General features: G+C 46.9%; 1 protein-coding gene across 1 annotated transcript; it reads left to right on the top strand.

Annotated features, from left to right (window-relative positions):
- The first annotated feature begins 5,939 nt into the window (after nucleotides 1–5,939).
- Nucleotides 5,940–7,250, top strand: LOC138862888 (uncharacterized). The gene is made up of 5 exons (XM_070126076.1): nucleotides 5,940–6,000; nucleotides 6,142–6,240; nucleotides 6,417–6,815; nucleotides 6,907–7,054; nucleotides 7,169–7,250. The coding sequence occupies exons 1-5, from the start codon at nucleotides 5,940–5,942 to the stop codon at nucleotides 7,248–7,250; spliced, it is 789 nt and encodes a 262-aa protein (XP_069982177.1).
- Nucleotides 7,251–16,698: the final 9,448 nt, after the last annotated feature.

Below are 16,698 nucleotides of genomic sequence, written 5' to 3'. Positions count from 1 at the left end.
AACTGGAAACAATACAAAACGAAGCAGCCAGGATCATTCTAGGTGCACCTAAGTGGACAAAGGTCATCAACCTCCTCATGGAAACTGATTTACCGTCCGTGGACACTAGAATTGATCTAATGGCAGCACAGTTCCTTTCCAAGGTCCTGCAGGCACCCACAAACTCCTATTTAAGACAAAGAGTTCTCAGACGCCTACAACAAGACTATAAGTTGTTTGCAGACAATTCCTGGCTCACACATACAGCCAGAGTTTTGATACGCTTTCAACTAAAAGATTTATTGCTTGCCAAGGGTATGGACTCCCCCCACCCTGACTACAAAGAACCCCCGCCGTGGGCAAATGAAATGATCGAATTCTCAATTTTAAATCTCACAATGAGAAAAGATCAATATTCCATGCCTAGCCTAAAGGCACAAGCACAAAGGGTCATTGAACAAATAACTCCGCCGGGTAGTATAACTTACTACACGGACGGATCCGTGGATCCAATAAACCATACTGCAGGCGCCGGCTTTGCAACAAAGGATACCACAGCATCCATTAGGGTCACTGACAATGCCTCAACGCTTCAGGCTGAAACGGTTGCGATCATGGAAGCATTGACACACGCGTCCCTGAGGGGAGGACACGTTGTCATTCACACAGATTCAAGAGCAACTATTGACAGTTTACAGCATAGCATGCCCCCAGATAACATCTACCTCTTGACAACAGTATTATACATTGCCCAAAGAATCCTTAGTCAAGGTAGAAGAATCATCATAAACTGGGTCCCAAGCCACATAGGCATACAAGGGAACGAGCTTGCTGATAAACTAGCCGAAAAGGGCAGGGGTATGCCCCCATCCTCCATGATCGTTAAACCCAGCCGAAGGGGACTGAGCCAAGGTACCAAAGCTGCAGCGTGTGCGGTCCTCCGGGGAGCACATAGAGAAAACATCACAAAATCGCTCGCTGCCAAGTGGTACTCAGATGCTTCAGGCTATGAGCCACTGGCCCTTCCTCCAAACACAAAAAGAGGTACCGAAGTCATACTATTCAGACTAAGACTAGGTTACCAATGCGCTTGGCAAATTATTGACAGTGAGTCTGGGAGGTCATGTAAACACTGCGGCGAGCCTAACGCCACCCTGTTACATTACTTGCAGAATTGTGTACACACACAATTTCTGAGACAGGGACCACCCACCACAGCCGCCGGGCTGGTAAAAAGGGTGTGCAACATGCTTTCACCATGGCAGCTGGATCGCTTGCTTGCAATCCAGCCACCGCGGTAAGCATGCAGTTCAAAGAAAACATTTGAGTTAACTAGAAATAGTTAACACAGGCCGGGCCACCCCAGAGAAAAGGCCCGGGCGAAGCATGACTTCGCAAATCTAACTGAACTGAACTGAACATCAACAGCTAATGTTTCTGTCACTCTTAGTATTATATATGTGTTAATTTATTTATTCATTTTTTATTTCTTATTATTTTTTGTATTATTATTATTAATGGTGAAAGCAAATAAATGTGCTAGACATTAAAGATCATATAGCACCATAGGAAAGTAATGTGACATAAAGGATAAAAATGAGTTAATGATTAGAACAGCATGTGTTATAACATGACAACAGAATGTGTGGAACTGAAAAGGGAACCATGGTGAAGTAATCAATGGGTAATAGGTATAGGAGAAGTGGTAGGAGGTACCAGGGAAGATACAGAGACATTGGGGAGAAGGGAGAAGAGTGGAATGGACAGCACTGGAGTAAGGAGTGAAAAGAAAACGTTGTTGGTATGCTTCCTGTCTGGCTTCGTGAAGAGACAAAGTTTGAATCGGAACTGCTACCTCAGACTTGAACTTGTTGGCAGAGCAGCTCTTATAAAATTATATTTTGGGAGCCACCAGTACTGGCACATATGCAAGATTTAGGATAGCAAAATGAATAGTCATGACCAGTTTAGGTGAATAGAGGGCATCAGGATGGCAGGGTGGCCAAAGGCCAACATTCTGACACTGACGGGGGAAGGGACGATAAGGCTAAACAGAGTAGGAGTCTGCTAATATAAAATTCTTGATGAAGTTCATGTCTGTGGACAGTAATCTTGGTAATATTGGTAGGATTATGAGGGGATAATGTTGCCCTGTACTGAAGCCGCATTACAGTCATGAGGCAGGCAAGCAGGTCGTTTTCACAGTGACCAATCCTTGTTGTAGACTGGGCTATCAGCCGGAGAAGAGAAAAAAGTGCCAGTACAAGTATGAAGGGAAGAGTGAGGCTAGGCAGGAAAAAGGTTTGCCAGCAAGGTCAATAAAGGCACATAATGCATGAGCTTAGAGCTCAGATGTAACTGAGACAAGGAGTGAACGATCAGAACCGCTTTAGAAGAAAATTTGCCTATGTTTTTAGAGACATTGTTGAAGAAAAGGGTATAGTCAGAGCAAAAGGCTCTAGGGGGAACCACAAAAAATCAATCCCACTTATCTGTGCTAAAAAGAGTACTCAAAAGGTTTGTAGGGGTGGGAGTGGTTGAAGTACAATAACAGGAGGAAGAGGGACTGGTGTTGAGTGAGTTAGTAATGGTAATGGTTAATGTTTGAAACAAATGGTAAAGTATTGTGGTGAAAAGGGTAAAGAGGAGTTAAAGATTCGGATAAAATGTGTTAAATGTCAAATATAAGAGAGCATTATAGGATAGTATGGTAGTGAAAAGGAAAAAGAGGGGAGCAAATGAAGTAGAGCAGAGATAAGTAAAAAGGGAAGGGTTAAGGGGATAGGGCGATTGAGTGAAGTGCAGTGTATCTATGATTGGGGAAGGAATAGGGACATTGTTCAAGGAAAACAGTGATGGCTGTTAGAGAAATAGGAGGAGAAGAATCCAGGGGATGAGAATGGGGAACAGGGGAAGGTGGTGAAGTATCAGGAACAGAAGGATTGGGGTGGATGAGGGAGCGGAGTGTTCTCTTGGGTCATCTTTAGGAAGTTTTGGATGTCTTCAAGGATTTTTGGAGAGGAGTTTCTCAGTGAAGAGGACTGAGAAACAAAGGTTCTCTTGTGAGAAGAGGAGATAGATATCTGAAGAGCAGAGGAAGGGGAAGGTGTAAGAGGATTTAGTAGGAGAGGGTGCAATGGAACTTTTAGGTTGCCTCCTGCTGTGACAAATAAAGTGAGGAGGAGGGGTAGGCAGTGGTAGAGATTGGTGTATCTGGATTTAGACTGGAAAACGAATTTGACTGGGGGGAAGGGGAGTAAAGGTAGGATGGTTCGAGGTATAGGAAAGAGATACTGTTGGAGATGCTCAGACATATTGAGGGTGAGAGAGGAATAGAGTCAAGAACAGTTTTGGAAAAAGTAGAAAGAGGAAGACTCATCACCTCGTTTTCAGTCTGGCCTCACGTGGAGTAAGGCCTAGTTTGAATCTGAGAACTGTTACCTCACATTCAAGCTTAATGGTAGGGCAGCTCCTATAAAATACATTATGGGAGTCTCCACAATTGGCTCATGTACGTGACTGAGCAGGGCAATTTGGATGGTCATGACTAGGTTTGGCACACAGAGGGCAGGGGGCTGTGGAGCGACAGTGCTTGGTTGGGTGGCTAAAACGCCAACATTTCTAACATTGACGAGGAAGGGGTCGATACGGTCAGACATGGTAGAACACCACCAATATAAAATTCATGGGGGAGGTCATGTCTATGGAAGCTAATCTTGGCAATATTGGTATGACCTATGCTTGAATGGACAGAAAATGGGAGAGGTCGGAGATGGGGAAGAGGGAATGGGAGAGGGGTATCCATGCGAATGGTGAAAAAAGTAGGTAAACGTGGAGAAGAAGCAAAGGTAGGAAGCAGGGATCATGGGTTAGTTAGTTTGGTGAGGAAAAGAATCGACCATATCATCGGAGAGAGAGAAGGGTACGGCTTCGAGAGAGATGGCATGCCTAAGTGTACAGGCTCTCAACTGGAGAGGAGCTTAAGGCGCCTAGGGTTAAGCGGAGACTGTAATGGAGGATTGTATCAAGGTGAGCAGGAAGGCTGAGGCAGAGGAGTAGATATGGCATCCATAATCAAGAGTGGAGAGGATCAAGGTAACATGAAGATGGAGGAAAGTTTTGCAATCTGAGCCCCAGGATATGTGGGAAAGAGTTTGTAAGATTCGGAGGCGGCGGTGAGCTTTTTCTTTAATGTAAAATATTTGTTCTCGCCAGGACAATTTCGAGTAAAAAATAACGCCAAGGAATTTGCCAGAGTGGAGTGGAGTGTCATATAAGAAAAGTGGAGATTGCGGACCTACATGTGCACGAGAGAAAAGGATGGAGAAGGTAAAAAAGCGAAAGACATGGTTGGTGGCCCAGGAAGATACTGATGATATTGCAGAATGAAGGAACTGGTGGACATTTGGTATGGATGTGCCAGAGACGTAGATAGTTAAATCAACATATGCCCGGGCTCCTGTGGTAGAACTGAGACAATGTCGTTAACAGCAAGAAGGAATAAAGTGGTGCTGAACACACTTCCTTGTGGGACGCCTTCGAACTGAAGAAAGGATGATGTGGAAGAGGCAATTTTGACTAGGAAGTGTGTTCGGAGAGATAGTAAAAACCGCGAGGACCTTCATGAGTGTTGCGGCGTGACTATAAGGCAGCATTGAGTTCAGAGGAGGAAAAAGAAGCATTATAGGACTCAGTAGAGATAGGGTGAAGATGATGGGGTGCGTTTTCTGGTGGTCTTGATGGAGGAGAAGCGTGGGGAAAGGTGAGAGCCACTAGTGACCTGGCTGAAATAGTTACCCAGTTCATTAGCGACTTGGATAGGTTCAGAGGTGTGAGTATCTCGAATATGGAAGACGACGCCTGGATAGGGGGATGTTTGCCTGATAGTTTATGGATCCGACGCCAAACAGCTGAAATAGGTGTAGAACATGTAAGAATATGTAATTGAGGAAACATAATTTCGTCAGCTATTTGTTTTACTGTTCCGGATTATAGGACGACGACAGGCGGATGCTCTTTTAAAGGAGATAAGGGCTGATAGCTGATTAGGGGCGCCTCGTTTGGTACAATCAGAATTCCACCATGGAACACACTTGCAGGTGCAATGTCTTGAGGTTCGAGGAATGGCTGTATGAGCAGCTCTTAGGACTGTAGCTCTGAAACATTGTAGCATATCTGGAATGGTTGGAGGGGATGGAGGGGTAAGAATAGTAGAGAGTGAAGTGAAAATACGCGTCAGCTCTATCAAAGCACCAGTGTGGGGGGATAGGAAGTGCTACATATAAAGCAGGAGAAAGGAGGACTGGAAAGTGGTCACTATAGGGAAAGTGGTCTAGTATTGACCAATGGGAATCTAAATGGAGAAAAGGAGCATAGGGAGGTCAAGGCATGAAAGAGATTGCGTGCGCATATCAAAGTGTGTGGGGCGATCTGAATTAAGAATAATAAGGTCATCTGTGGAGAGAATGCAATCTAGGGAAGTGGAGATAGAATCATCCCAAAGAGTGTGGCGACAGTTAAAATTACCAATTACGAGGAAAGGTGGCTGGAGTTGGGGAATTAGTTTCAAAGGCAACAAAGTCAATGCAATGGGAAGAGAAGTAAACTGATATAATTGTGATCCAGTGGCGAAGAAATATATGAATGACTGCACGGGACAGTACTTTGAAAGGGAGGTTTGTTTTGTATAATGCTTGAAACAAATAAGTGTGCTAGACATCGAAGGTCATATAGCACTATGATAAAGTATTGTGTCGGATAGAGTAAAGAGGAGTTAAAGATTGGGATAAAATGTTTTAGATGTTAAAGAATAGAGAACGTTATAGGATAGTATGGCAGTGAAAGGGGACAAGAGGGGAATAAGTGAACTAAAGCAGAGATTAGCAGAAAAGGTTGGGTTAAGGGAGTAGGGTGATTGAATAAATTGCAGTATATCTGTCACTGGGGAAGGTATAGGAGCAATGGTCAAGGAAACAGAGATGACTGTTGAAAAAGTAGGAGAATCCGGGGAGAGGGGACGGTGTTAGACATCAAAGATTAGAGACGGTTATAGGAAAGTATGATAGTGAAAAGGGAAAAGAGAAGTAAATCAGGTGCAGCAGGGATTAGTAAAATGGGAAATATTACGGAGGTAGAGCGATTGAGTTAATTGCATTGTATCAGTGAGTGGGGAAGGAATAGTGACAAGTTCAAGGACATGCCCTGGCCCTGTACTAACTCTTGCCCCTAAGCCCCCTGGGGTTAATGGGGGGCTCGGGGGAGGTGGGCCTTGCCAGTCCTCCTCCCCCCCGATATAACCTATCGGCTGGGAACGGAAACTACTCGTCTCGCCTGCACTCTAGCAGCCGCCAGCCCGGAGCTTGTGGGGGAAAGCCCTCGGGAACCCCACAGGTGGATGATGGGGCCCGCAGCCCGCCACCCCCTTTTATGTGGGACAGCGTCGGCGGGGGTGGCAGAGGTGGCATCCACCCGGAGTAACTACCCGAGGTTGAATCTCGGGCGGGAAGTCAGGGTGGGGGCTTGGAACGTCCGGTCTTTACGTCATGATGATCGGTTGCCTCTGCTGTCGAGGGAACTGGGGAGGTTGAGAGTTGAAGTGGCTGCTCTCTCAAAGGTGAGGAGACCTAGCAGCGGCATGACCAGTGTAGGTGGCTACACCTATTACCGGTCGGGCCACAGCGACGGTCATCACCTCCAGGGAGTAGCCATTGCCATCTCCAGCAGACTCCAGCCCTCGGTAGTTGAAGTTACTCCTGTTGATGAGCGTATAATGGTATTGAGACTAAAGCTATCTTTTTTGCTTCATGTCTCTTATTGCTGTGTACGCTCCTACCAATGTTTGTAAATTTGAAGTGAAAGAGATGTTCTACACCAAACTTGCATCTGTGGCAGACAGATGTCCCCGGCGAGATATTCGCATTGTTCTAGGTGACTTAAATGCGGTATCTGGTTGTGATCGAGCTGGCTATGAGATGTCTGTCGGTCCCCATGGCTCAGAAACTGATGCCGGGATCGAGAATAGCCTCCTTTTCCGGGACTTTGCCAGGTCCCAGAAATTGAGGATTTCTGGCTCCTGGTACCAGTGCCCGGATCCACATCATTGGACATGGTACAGTGATGCGGGGAATGCAGCCAAGGAGATCGACCACATACTCGTTAGCACTCATTGGAGGATCCTCCAGAATTGCAGGGTGTACAGGAGTGCTGAGTTCTGTGGTACTGACCATAGATTGGTTGTGGTTACCCTCCGGATCCACTTCAAAACTCCCTAGCGGTCAAATGATCACCCTAGGGTATTTCATTTGGACAGGCTGAGGGAAGGGGAGTGTGCCCGTGGGTTTGCTGAGGCAATCTCTGGTCGTTTCACAAGGCTCGACAGTCTGACGGATCCTGTTCTCTTGTGGGATACCTTTAAGCATGAAAAGCTTAATGCAGCTCAAGATACGATTGGTGTACGCCCGAGAGCAATACAGAATTTCATCTCGCAGGAGACGCTGGAAGCCACAGATGCTTGTCGTCGGCTCATCTGACAGGGGATCGGGAATTGCACCGGTCTCGTGTGCGCAGAACTCGGTCTCTGTTAAGAAGGGACAAGGACCAGTTGCGGTGTGGGAACGCTGGGCTGAGTATTTTGAGCAATTGTACCAGGTTGACCCACCAGCAGTTAACTTAGATGCGCGGAGTGCCGAGACCCCGTTGCCGGACCCACCCATCAATGAGGACCCTCCCTCCCTAACTGAAGCTAGGGGGGCGATCTCCAAGCTGAAAAGTGGTAAAGCAGCAGGTATCTGCGGCATACCAGCTGAACTGTTAAAGGCTGGTGGTGAACCTATGGCGCGGGGGTTACATGCTGTCCTGGCTGCCATTTGGCGGTCCAGTACCGTTCCTCCTGACCTGTTAAGGGGTGTGGTCATCCCTCTCTGGAAGGGGAAGGGGGACCGATGGGACTGCAGCAATCAGCAAGGCATCACACTGCTCAGTATACCAGGCAAGGTCCTCGCCCACATCCTTCTGAGACGTATCAGAGACTGGAGCAATCCGGATTCACTCCTGGTAAGTCTACAATAGACCGTATCCTTGCGCTTCGAGTCATTGTAGAGCGCCGTCGTGAGTTCGGGCGTGGGTTGCTTGCAGCCTACATCGACCTCAAGAAGGCGTTCGACACGGTGCATCGGGAATCACTCTGGGAGATCCTGAGACTGAGAGGAATTCCAACAAGGATTATTGGACTTATAGCAAGCCTGTATACTGATACTGAAAGTGCTGTAAAGTGTGGTGGGGGCCTGTCGTGCTTCTTCCCTGTTAGTTCAGGAGTGAGGCAAGGCTGTGTCCTTGCACCAACTCTTTTCAACACTTGCATGGACTGGATACTGGGCAGAGCTACTGTTCAAAGTCAGTGTGGAGCAACACTGAGCAATATCAAGGTTACTGACCTTGACTTTGCTGATGATGTTGCTATTCTATCTGTTTCTGGAGACCCTAGTGGTGGCTCTGGATGCATTTAGCAGTGAAGCGAAACCCTTGGGTCTAGAGGTCTCCTGGACCAAGACCAAGATCCAGGACTTTGGAGGCTTGCTAGGAGAACCTGTTCAGTCGGTACGTGCTTGCAGCGAGGACATTGAAGTCACAGAGAGCTTTACATACCTTGGTAGTGTAGTTCATAATTCTGGGCTGTCAGACCAGGAAGTCAGCAGACGGATTGGCCTGGCAGCAGGGATCATGAACTCACTCAACAAGAGTCTTTGGAGATGTCGGTACCTATGCACAAGGACCAAGCTACGGGTTTACAAGACCCTGATAATGCCAGTTTTAGTTTACGGTAGTGAAACTTTGACATTATCCGGTGCCTTGGAGGCTCGTCTAGAAGCCTTTTGTAATAGGTCCTTGCGCCGGATCACGGGGTACTGTTGGCGGGACCATGTGTCCAACCAACGGTTGCACCGTGAGACTGGCACAGGACCTGTTATCTGCACAATCCGAGATCGCCAACTCAGGCTATACGGCCACCTGGCTCGCTTTCCTCAGGATGACCCTGCCCATCAGGTAGTCTCTGTTAGAGACAACCCTGGGTGGAGGAGGCCTGCGGGACGTCCTAGGAAGTCGTGGCTTGGGCAGATCGATCAAATCTTTCGTGAAGAACTCAAGATGAGCTGAGTCCTTGCCTGGCGTCTTGTCATGAGAGATTCTTGTCGGTGGAAACAAAGGGTGGATGCGGCTATGCGTTAGCCCCCCTTGATTGATTGATCAAGGAAAACAGAGATGGCTGTTGGAGAAGTAGGAGGAGAAGAATTTGGTGGATGAAAAAGGGGAATAGAGGAAGGTGGTATCAGGAAGAATGTCTGGAGGGGAGGGATCTGGAGAAGAAAACTGTTGTGATAGTGGGGATTCGTGTGAGTATTTAAGTGGGAGTGGTAGGGAGGATGTTGTAGGAAAGGAGGTGGAGGGAACTTGAGGAGGAGGAGGATGGATATCTGCAAATACTTTAAATGTAGGCGTTGGAAGAGAGGTATTGGGGGGTGGATGAGGAAGCAGAGTGTTCTCTTGGGTCATCTTTAGGAAGTTTAGGAGATCTTCAAAGGTTTCTGGAGAGGAGTTGGGTGAAGAGGACTGAGAAACAAAGGTTCTCTTGTGAGGAGGAGAAGCGGAGCTAGATATCTGAGGAACAGAAGAGGAAGGGGGAGCAGAGCGAAGGTTTTTTTCGACTCATCTCTCCAAAGGCTGTATTTCGCTAGATTTCGCTGGTTTTTCGACTTTTGGGATTTTTCTACTTTTAGCCATTTTCTCATCTCGTGCTTCTTTTCTGGCCTCACGTAGAATGAGGCCTAGTTTGAATCTGAGGACTGCTACCTGACATTCGAGGTTATAGACAGGAGGAATAGTATAACACTGTACTGCCAGTGCATCATAATCAGCAAGGAGGTAAGTAGGTCATTTTCACACTGACCAGCCCTTGTAGATAGGACAAGCATCTGGGCGATTAAAAACAGTTCCAGTACAAGTATTAAGAGAGGAGCGAGGTTCGGTAGGGATGGGTTTGCCAGTGAGGTCAGTTAGGGTTGATATCGCACGAGCTCGGGATTCAGATGTAACTGCGACAAGGCGTAAATGATCGGAGCGACTGTGAAAAGTAACCTTGCCTACTTGTTTTTGGAGGCACTGTTAAAAGATTAGGGTATTCTCAGAATAGGGAGCTGTGGGAGAATCACAAAGAATCGATCCCACTTGGCTGGGCCAGAGAATACTCAAAAGGTTTGCAGAGGTAGAGGCAGTAGAAGGACGAGGGCGAGAGGAAGATGGGGTGGTGTGGAGTGGAGTAGTTCTGTGGGGAAGAGGACACTAATAATGAATAGTAGTAATAAGGGAAAAGGGGGTAGACACTGAAGAGGACTGTGCAGTAGAAATAGAGAGGAGAATGTTAGGAGAGCGGAAGGGGCGCTTTCTGGAGGTTGAGTAATGATCTGGGTGGATGTTCTGGAATGAATAGAGTTGTCAGCAAACGTCGAGGAGGGGGTATTAGTATCAGTGGTCCGAGTCGTGGTCAAAGGAGGGGCAGGGGTCGGAAAACCATTAAAATCAAATTTAAATAGGCTCGTTGATGAAAGTGCAAGTCGTAATGCCCCTATTAAGGATAAAGAATCTTCATTATTGGCTATGGTGAGCCTGAATAAAATGGGGAAAAGAAACGGTCTACCCCTCAGGGTCCCAATAAAGGGTAAAGGCTAGGTAATTAACCAAGGGAATACCGTGCCAATGGCTCCCCGAGGCCATTCATGGCTGACACAAGGCCAGGCTTTCATCCTTTCAGCATGGCTCTCACACCTTAGGAATGGGATTGAAGGGGATGAAGATACGCAAGAGGAAAGGGAGAAGAAAAGACAAAGCAAAATTAGTTGAGGCGAGGGCTGAGGCCCAAGGTGGGGGTGATCCCCTACCTTGGGCCTGTCTCCGTCTCCTAAGCCCTCCCATGAGAACAACGAGCAAGGTATTAGGAGTTTTGAAAGGGAGGTGTGACATAAGGTGGTTTCTGACGTATAAATATACACGAGACATAAAGGGAGTGTGAGGAAGAAACAAAATAGTAGGGAATTGGTTAGGAGGATGTGTAAGAAAAGTCTCTTGGACACAGATAGTAGATGGGTTATAAGAATAAAGGATATGACGAAGTTCAGGTCTGTGAGAACGGAAACAGCGATTATTCCAATGTAGGAGAGCTATAATGCGTGTTGGAGACTTTGAAGGTGAAGGAGCTAGGGAGTGAGTTAGAGAATTAGAAGGGTATCAGGAGGTGGAGGATCTGGGGAAGGGCATAGTTGTGACATAAGGGATTCACGTGTGTATCCAGGAGGGAGTGGAAGGGATAGAGGGGATGGAAGGAGGGTTAATGTGGGTGTGATGGGCTGTGTTGGAAGGGAGTAGGAGGAAGGGGCTTAGGGGGAATATGAGGAGGAGGGTGTATATCGGCAGTCACTTTGAGTGTGAAGGGAGCGGGAGTTGTGGAATTTGAGGTTGGATAAGGGGTTTCGATGTCAAATTGGGACTCGAGCTCATGGTTTTGAATATCCAAGAATTTCTGTAATGGAGTTGATTAGATAGTTAGTTTTGTAAGATAATGGGGGGAAGAGGAGACTGGTGCCTGAGGAGTAGAGGCAAAGGTGGGTGTGGAGAAGAGGTGGAACATTTAGTCTGTCTGCTGCGGGTTGTGCGGGGAGGGAGAGGAGAAGGTGTTGGGTCTGCAGTAGAGATTGGAGTGTCTGGATTTAGAGTGGCAAAAGAATTTGACTGGGGAAGGTAGGAGGTTAAGGTGGGGAAGTCAGATGTAGGAGGGATAGGTATAGGAGAGGGTGTAGGAGGGGGAGGGGCAGAGCGAGCGACATTACTGGAGTAGGGAGTATGAGAAAAACCTCGACGACGGACGTGTTTCTTGTCTGGCTTCACGCAGAGTGAGACCAAGCCTGTATATGAGAGTTGCCACCTCAGACTCAAACTTGTAGGTGGACAGCCCCTATAAAATACATTATGGGGGCCGCCGCAGTTAGTACATGTGCGTGACTATGCAGAGCAGTTTGATCAGTCATGACCAAACTGGGCACATAAAGGGCATCGGGGTGTGGAACGGCAGTTAATGGTTAATGGTAAAAATAAATGTGCTAGACATCTAAGGTCATATAGCACTATAGGAAAGTATGGTAAAGGGGGATGTCAGGTAATAGTTGGTATGTGTCAACTATCTAGAATAGTGTTGAAAGGTTGAAGATGAGGGAAAAAGGTTATGGTGGTTTAGGTAAGGGAGTTAGATCAAGTGAAGGATATTTATGCGTCTGAGGAAGGAGAACAGGTTGTCAAGGCAGAAGTTGTGGGATTCTGTAAGGATGTCTGATATGTTGGGAGGTCGGTGAAGGGAGGATAGGTGTGGAAAAGCAGAGGTACGTGCTGTATTAAAGCGTGGACAGGACAAGAGAATGAGCGGGACTGAAAGAGGGACGTTACATAGAGGGCATAGGGGCGGGTTTGGGCGTGACATTAGATAGGCGTGTGTTAGGCGAGTGTGGCCAATACGTAAGCGTGTGAGGGCCGTCTCCCAACGTCTGCTTTTGTGAAATGGAGTTGACCAAGAGGAGATTGGTGGTTTTACAATATGTAATTTATTGTTGTGGAGTCTTGACCAGAAAGGTTTTAAGGAAGGTTTTAAAGTGGGGGTAATAATCCGTATCTGGAATATGTGAGAAGCGTAGTTGAGGTGATGTGGACATTGCGGCACAGCATGCAAGAGTATCTGCCTGTTCATTGCCAGGGATTCCAACATGGCTGGGTACCCAAATCTGACAGATTTGTGACGTGTGGATAGATAGAACAACCAGTTCTGGATCTTACAGACAAGGGGATTGGTCGAGTGTATAGACTTTATAAGGGTGAAAGAGTTACGGGAGTCAGTAAAAATAGTAAAAGAGGAAGAGGGGGATGAGTATGCGTCTTAAGGCAAAAAGGAGTGCATATAGTTCTGTAGTAAGGACACTAGATTCAGGAGGGAGGGTGTATTTGAAAGTGCAATTTGGGAATGTTACTGCGAATCCAGCTCCTGAGATGGATTTGGAACCGTCAGTGTAAATATGAATGCTAGAGGAATGAATGGAGACATGGCCAAGGAAATGAGTGAGAAGGATAGAGGGGGGAATATCTGATTTTGGTGGGTCAGGGAAAACTGAGGAACAAATACAGGGGTTAGGTATAAGCCATGGAGGAATGGAATGGACAGAAAGTGGGAGAGGTCGGAGGTGAGGAAAGGGGGAATGGGAGAGGAGGGTATCCATGCGTACGAGGAGAGGGGTTGGTAAACGTGGAGAAGAGGTAAAGGTATGAAGCAAGGATTGTGGAATAGTTATTTTGGTAAGGGAAAATTGGTGAAATCGAGCATAGCATCGGAGAGAGAGAAGGGCTCGACGTCGAGAGAGGGACGGCATGCCAGATTCAGTATACAGGCTCTCAATTGGTGAGGAGCATAAGGCGCCTAGGGCTAAGCGAAGACCGTTGTGGTGGATTGCATCAAGGTGAGCAAGAAGAGAGGTTGAGGCAAAGGAGTAGATATGGCATCCATAATCTAGAGTGGAGAGAATCAAGGTAACATGAAGATGGAGGAGAGTTTTGCGATCTGAGCCCCAGGAGATGTGTGAAAGAGTTTGTAAGATTCAGAGGTGGCGTTGAGCTTTTTCTTTGATTTACAAGATATGGTCTCGCCAGGACAATTTGGAATCAAATATAACGTCTAGGAATTTGCCAGAAGAACGGTATTGGAGTGGAGCGTTATATAAGAAGAGTGGGGGTTTGGGGACCGTACGTGAGCGAGAGAAAAGGATGGGGAAAGATTTGGATGTAGAGAAGCGAAAGCCATAGTTGGTGGCCCAAGAGGTTACTGATGTTATTGCAGACTGAAGGAATTGACAGAGATCTGGTATTGATGTGCCAGATGCATAGATGGTTAAGTCATCAACATATAGTGATGCCCGGGCTCCTGGTGGTAGGACTGAGACGATGTCATTTACAGCAAGAAGGAATAAAGTGGTACTAAGCACACTTCCTTGTGGGACGCCTTCGAATTGAGGAAAGGATGATGACGTGGAAGAGGCAATTTTGCATGGAAAGTACGTTTAGAAAGGAAGGATTTAATGAAAACGCCCGTTTCCACGTAAACCTAAGGAGGACAATTGTTGGAGGATATGATATCGCCATGTGGTATCATATGCTTTCTCTAGATCAAAGAATATGGCTAATACGGATTCGTGGGGTGCAAATGCCGATGTAATATATGTCTTGAAATGGGCAAGTAGGTCTGCTGTACTTCGGGCACGTCGAAAACCAAACTGGGAAGGGGAAAGGAGATTATGAGATTCAAGGTACCACATTAAGCGGAAGTTAACCATTCGTTCTAGAAGTTTGCACAAGCAGCTAGTTAGAGCTATGGGGCGGTAATCTTGGGGTAGAGTACCCGATTTATTAGGTTTTAAGAAAGGTAGGATAAGAGCATCTCGCTAATGAGAAGGAAAATTTCCTGACGTCCATATGTGGTTGAAAATAGTTAAAAGGAAAGATAGAGAGGGAGATGGGAGGTGTCGGGGCATACGATAGTGAATACCATCAGGGCCTTCATGAGTGTTGCGGCACAACTGTAATGCAGCGTTGAGTTCAGAAGAAGAAAAAGGAGCATTATGGGACTCATCAGAGGATAGGGTGAAGGTAATAGGGATGCGTTCCTTGATGGCTTTAATGGAAGAAAAGTGTGGGGAAAGGTGAGAGCCACTACTGATCTGGCTGAAATAGTTGCCCAGTTCATTAGCTACTTCGACAGGCATCTCGAAGGTTGTGTTGAGAGGGAGTAGGAGGAGGGGGTGTTCGAGGGGGGTGGATGTCAGAAGGATGGGTATTGGGAAGATGGATATCCGTTGTGGGCGGGATTGAGGGGGTTAGGTTGTGTTGAGAGGGAGTAGGAGGAATATTAGTAGGAGGGGTATGAATATCGGCAACCACCTCAAGTGTGGAAGGAGCATGAGTTATGGGATCTTGTGTCTCAAGCATATAGCTTTGGATGTCATCCATTGTTTCAGCAGTGGAATTGGTTGGAGAGTTTGGTGGGAAGGTAATTGTTTCTGTAGTGGAGTTGGTTGGGGAGTTTTGTGGGATAAGGTTTTCTTATGAGGGGGGGGAAGAGGAGACTGGTGTCTTAGGAATAAAGGTGAAGGTAGGTGGAGATGATTGTGCTGTAGGGGAAGAAGGGTTAGAACGTTTAGTTGTCTACTGCGGGTAGTGCGGGGAGGGAGAGGGGTGGTGTTGTGGCTGTAGTTGAGATCGGGGTGTCTGGGTTTAGAGTGGTAAAAGAATTGGTCTGAGGGGGGGTAGAATGTAGAAGTGGTTGGGGCTGTAGTTGAGACTGGAGCTGTGGTTGAGATTGGGGTGTCTGGGTTTAGAGTGGCAAAGGAATTGGTCTGAGGGAGGTAGAATGTAGAAGTGGAAATTGGGACATCTTGGGGTGGAGGGGGGGGCTGAGCGAACGATGTTACTAGAGTATGGAGTATGAGAGAAACCTTGTCGACGTGCTTCTTGTCTGGCTTCACGTAAAGTGAGACCATTTTTGTATCTGAGAGTTGCTACCTCAGATTCAAACTTGTAAGTGGGACAGCCTCTATAAAATACATTATGGGGGCCGCCGCAGTTAGCACATGTTCGTGTTTGTGCTGAGCAGTTTGATCGGTTATGACCAGGTTGGGCACATATGGGGCATCGGTCTGTGGAACGGCAATGTTTGGCAGGATGTCCAAAGCGCCAACAGTTTTGACATTGACGGGGAGGGATTGTCCACCGATGTAGATACGTAAAGGAAGGTCATGTGTACGGAAGGTAATTTTGGCAATGTTGGTCGGATTCTTTCGTTGACCTTTAGGAGGAATAGTGTAGCAATGCACTGATTTTACATCTTGGTCTTTGAGGCATCTTAATAAGTCTTCTCCACAGTCTGACCAATCTTTGGTATCGACTGGGCAGTTTGCTGGGCAGAGAGAGACAGTTCCGGTACAAGTATTAAGGGTTGGGCGAGGTTCTGCAGGAATGGGGTTGCCAGAATGATCAGTTAAATTTGATAGTGCTATAGATTCAGTTTCTGATCTAACTGTTACAAGACAGGAGCGATCGCGTCAGGTATAGAAAGGGACTCTGCCTTCTTGTTTTTGGCAGCATTGTTGAAAGAGAAGTCTTGCCTGAGTAAGGAGCTGTAGGAGGGATCACGAAAAATCGGTCCCATTTAGCTGGGCTTAACAGAGTATTTAAGATATCTGTAGGGTTGGTGGTGGTGGATGGTCGGGGACGTGTGGAAGAGGGAGTATTACGAAATGATGGAAAATAAGACTGTAAGGTAGTAATAAGGGAGAATCGGGTGCTTGATGAAGGTTGCGGGGGTAGAGTTGATGAATTTGAGGAAGTTAGGTGGGTAGGAATGTCTTCTGGAGATTGATTCTCTGCTAGGGTGGGTAATGCACTAGTAGGCATTGAGGAGTGGGTATTAGTTTCAGTGTTCGGAGTCGTGGTCAAAGGAGAGCCTGGGGTGGGGCTATTTGATGAAGGGGCAAGCCTCATTGCCTCTAATAAGGGGATTACGTCTTCATTACTGGTCATGGGGAACCTTGATTATATAAAACGGCATAAACGGTCCACCCTCATGCACTTGAAGGCAAGGGC

The sequence above is a fragment of the Penaeus vannamei genome, chromosome 1 (assembly GCF_042767895.1).
Source record: "Penaeus vannamei isolate JL-2024 chromosome 1, ASM4276789v1, whole genome shotgun sequence".
NCBI lineage: Eukaryota > Metazoa > Arthropoda > Malacostraca > Decapoda > Penaeidae > Penaeus > Penaeus vannamei.
This window is presented reverse-complemented; position numbering and strand designations above follow the sequence as displayed.

Excerpts from the sequence above, each read along its gene's own strand:
- LOC138862888 (XM_070126076.1), top strand. The coding sequence starts at position 5,940 with ATGGTCAAGGAAACAGAGATGACTGTTGAAAAAGTAGGAGAATCCGGG. Across the intron at positions 6,001-6,141 it reads ATCCGGGGAGAGGGGACGGT|TGAGTGGGGAAGGAATAGTG; the intron begins GTTAGACATCAA and ends GCATTGTATCAG. Across the intron at positions 6,816-6,906 it reads CTGTGTACGCTCCTACCAAT|GTGACTTAAATGCGGTATCT; the intron begins GTTTGTAAATTT and ends GCATTGTTCTAG.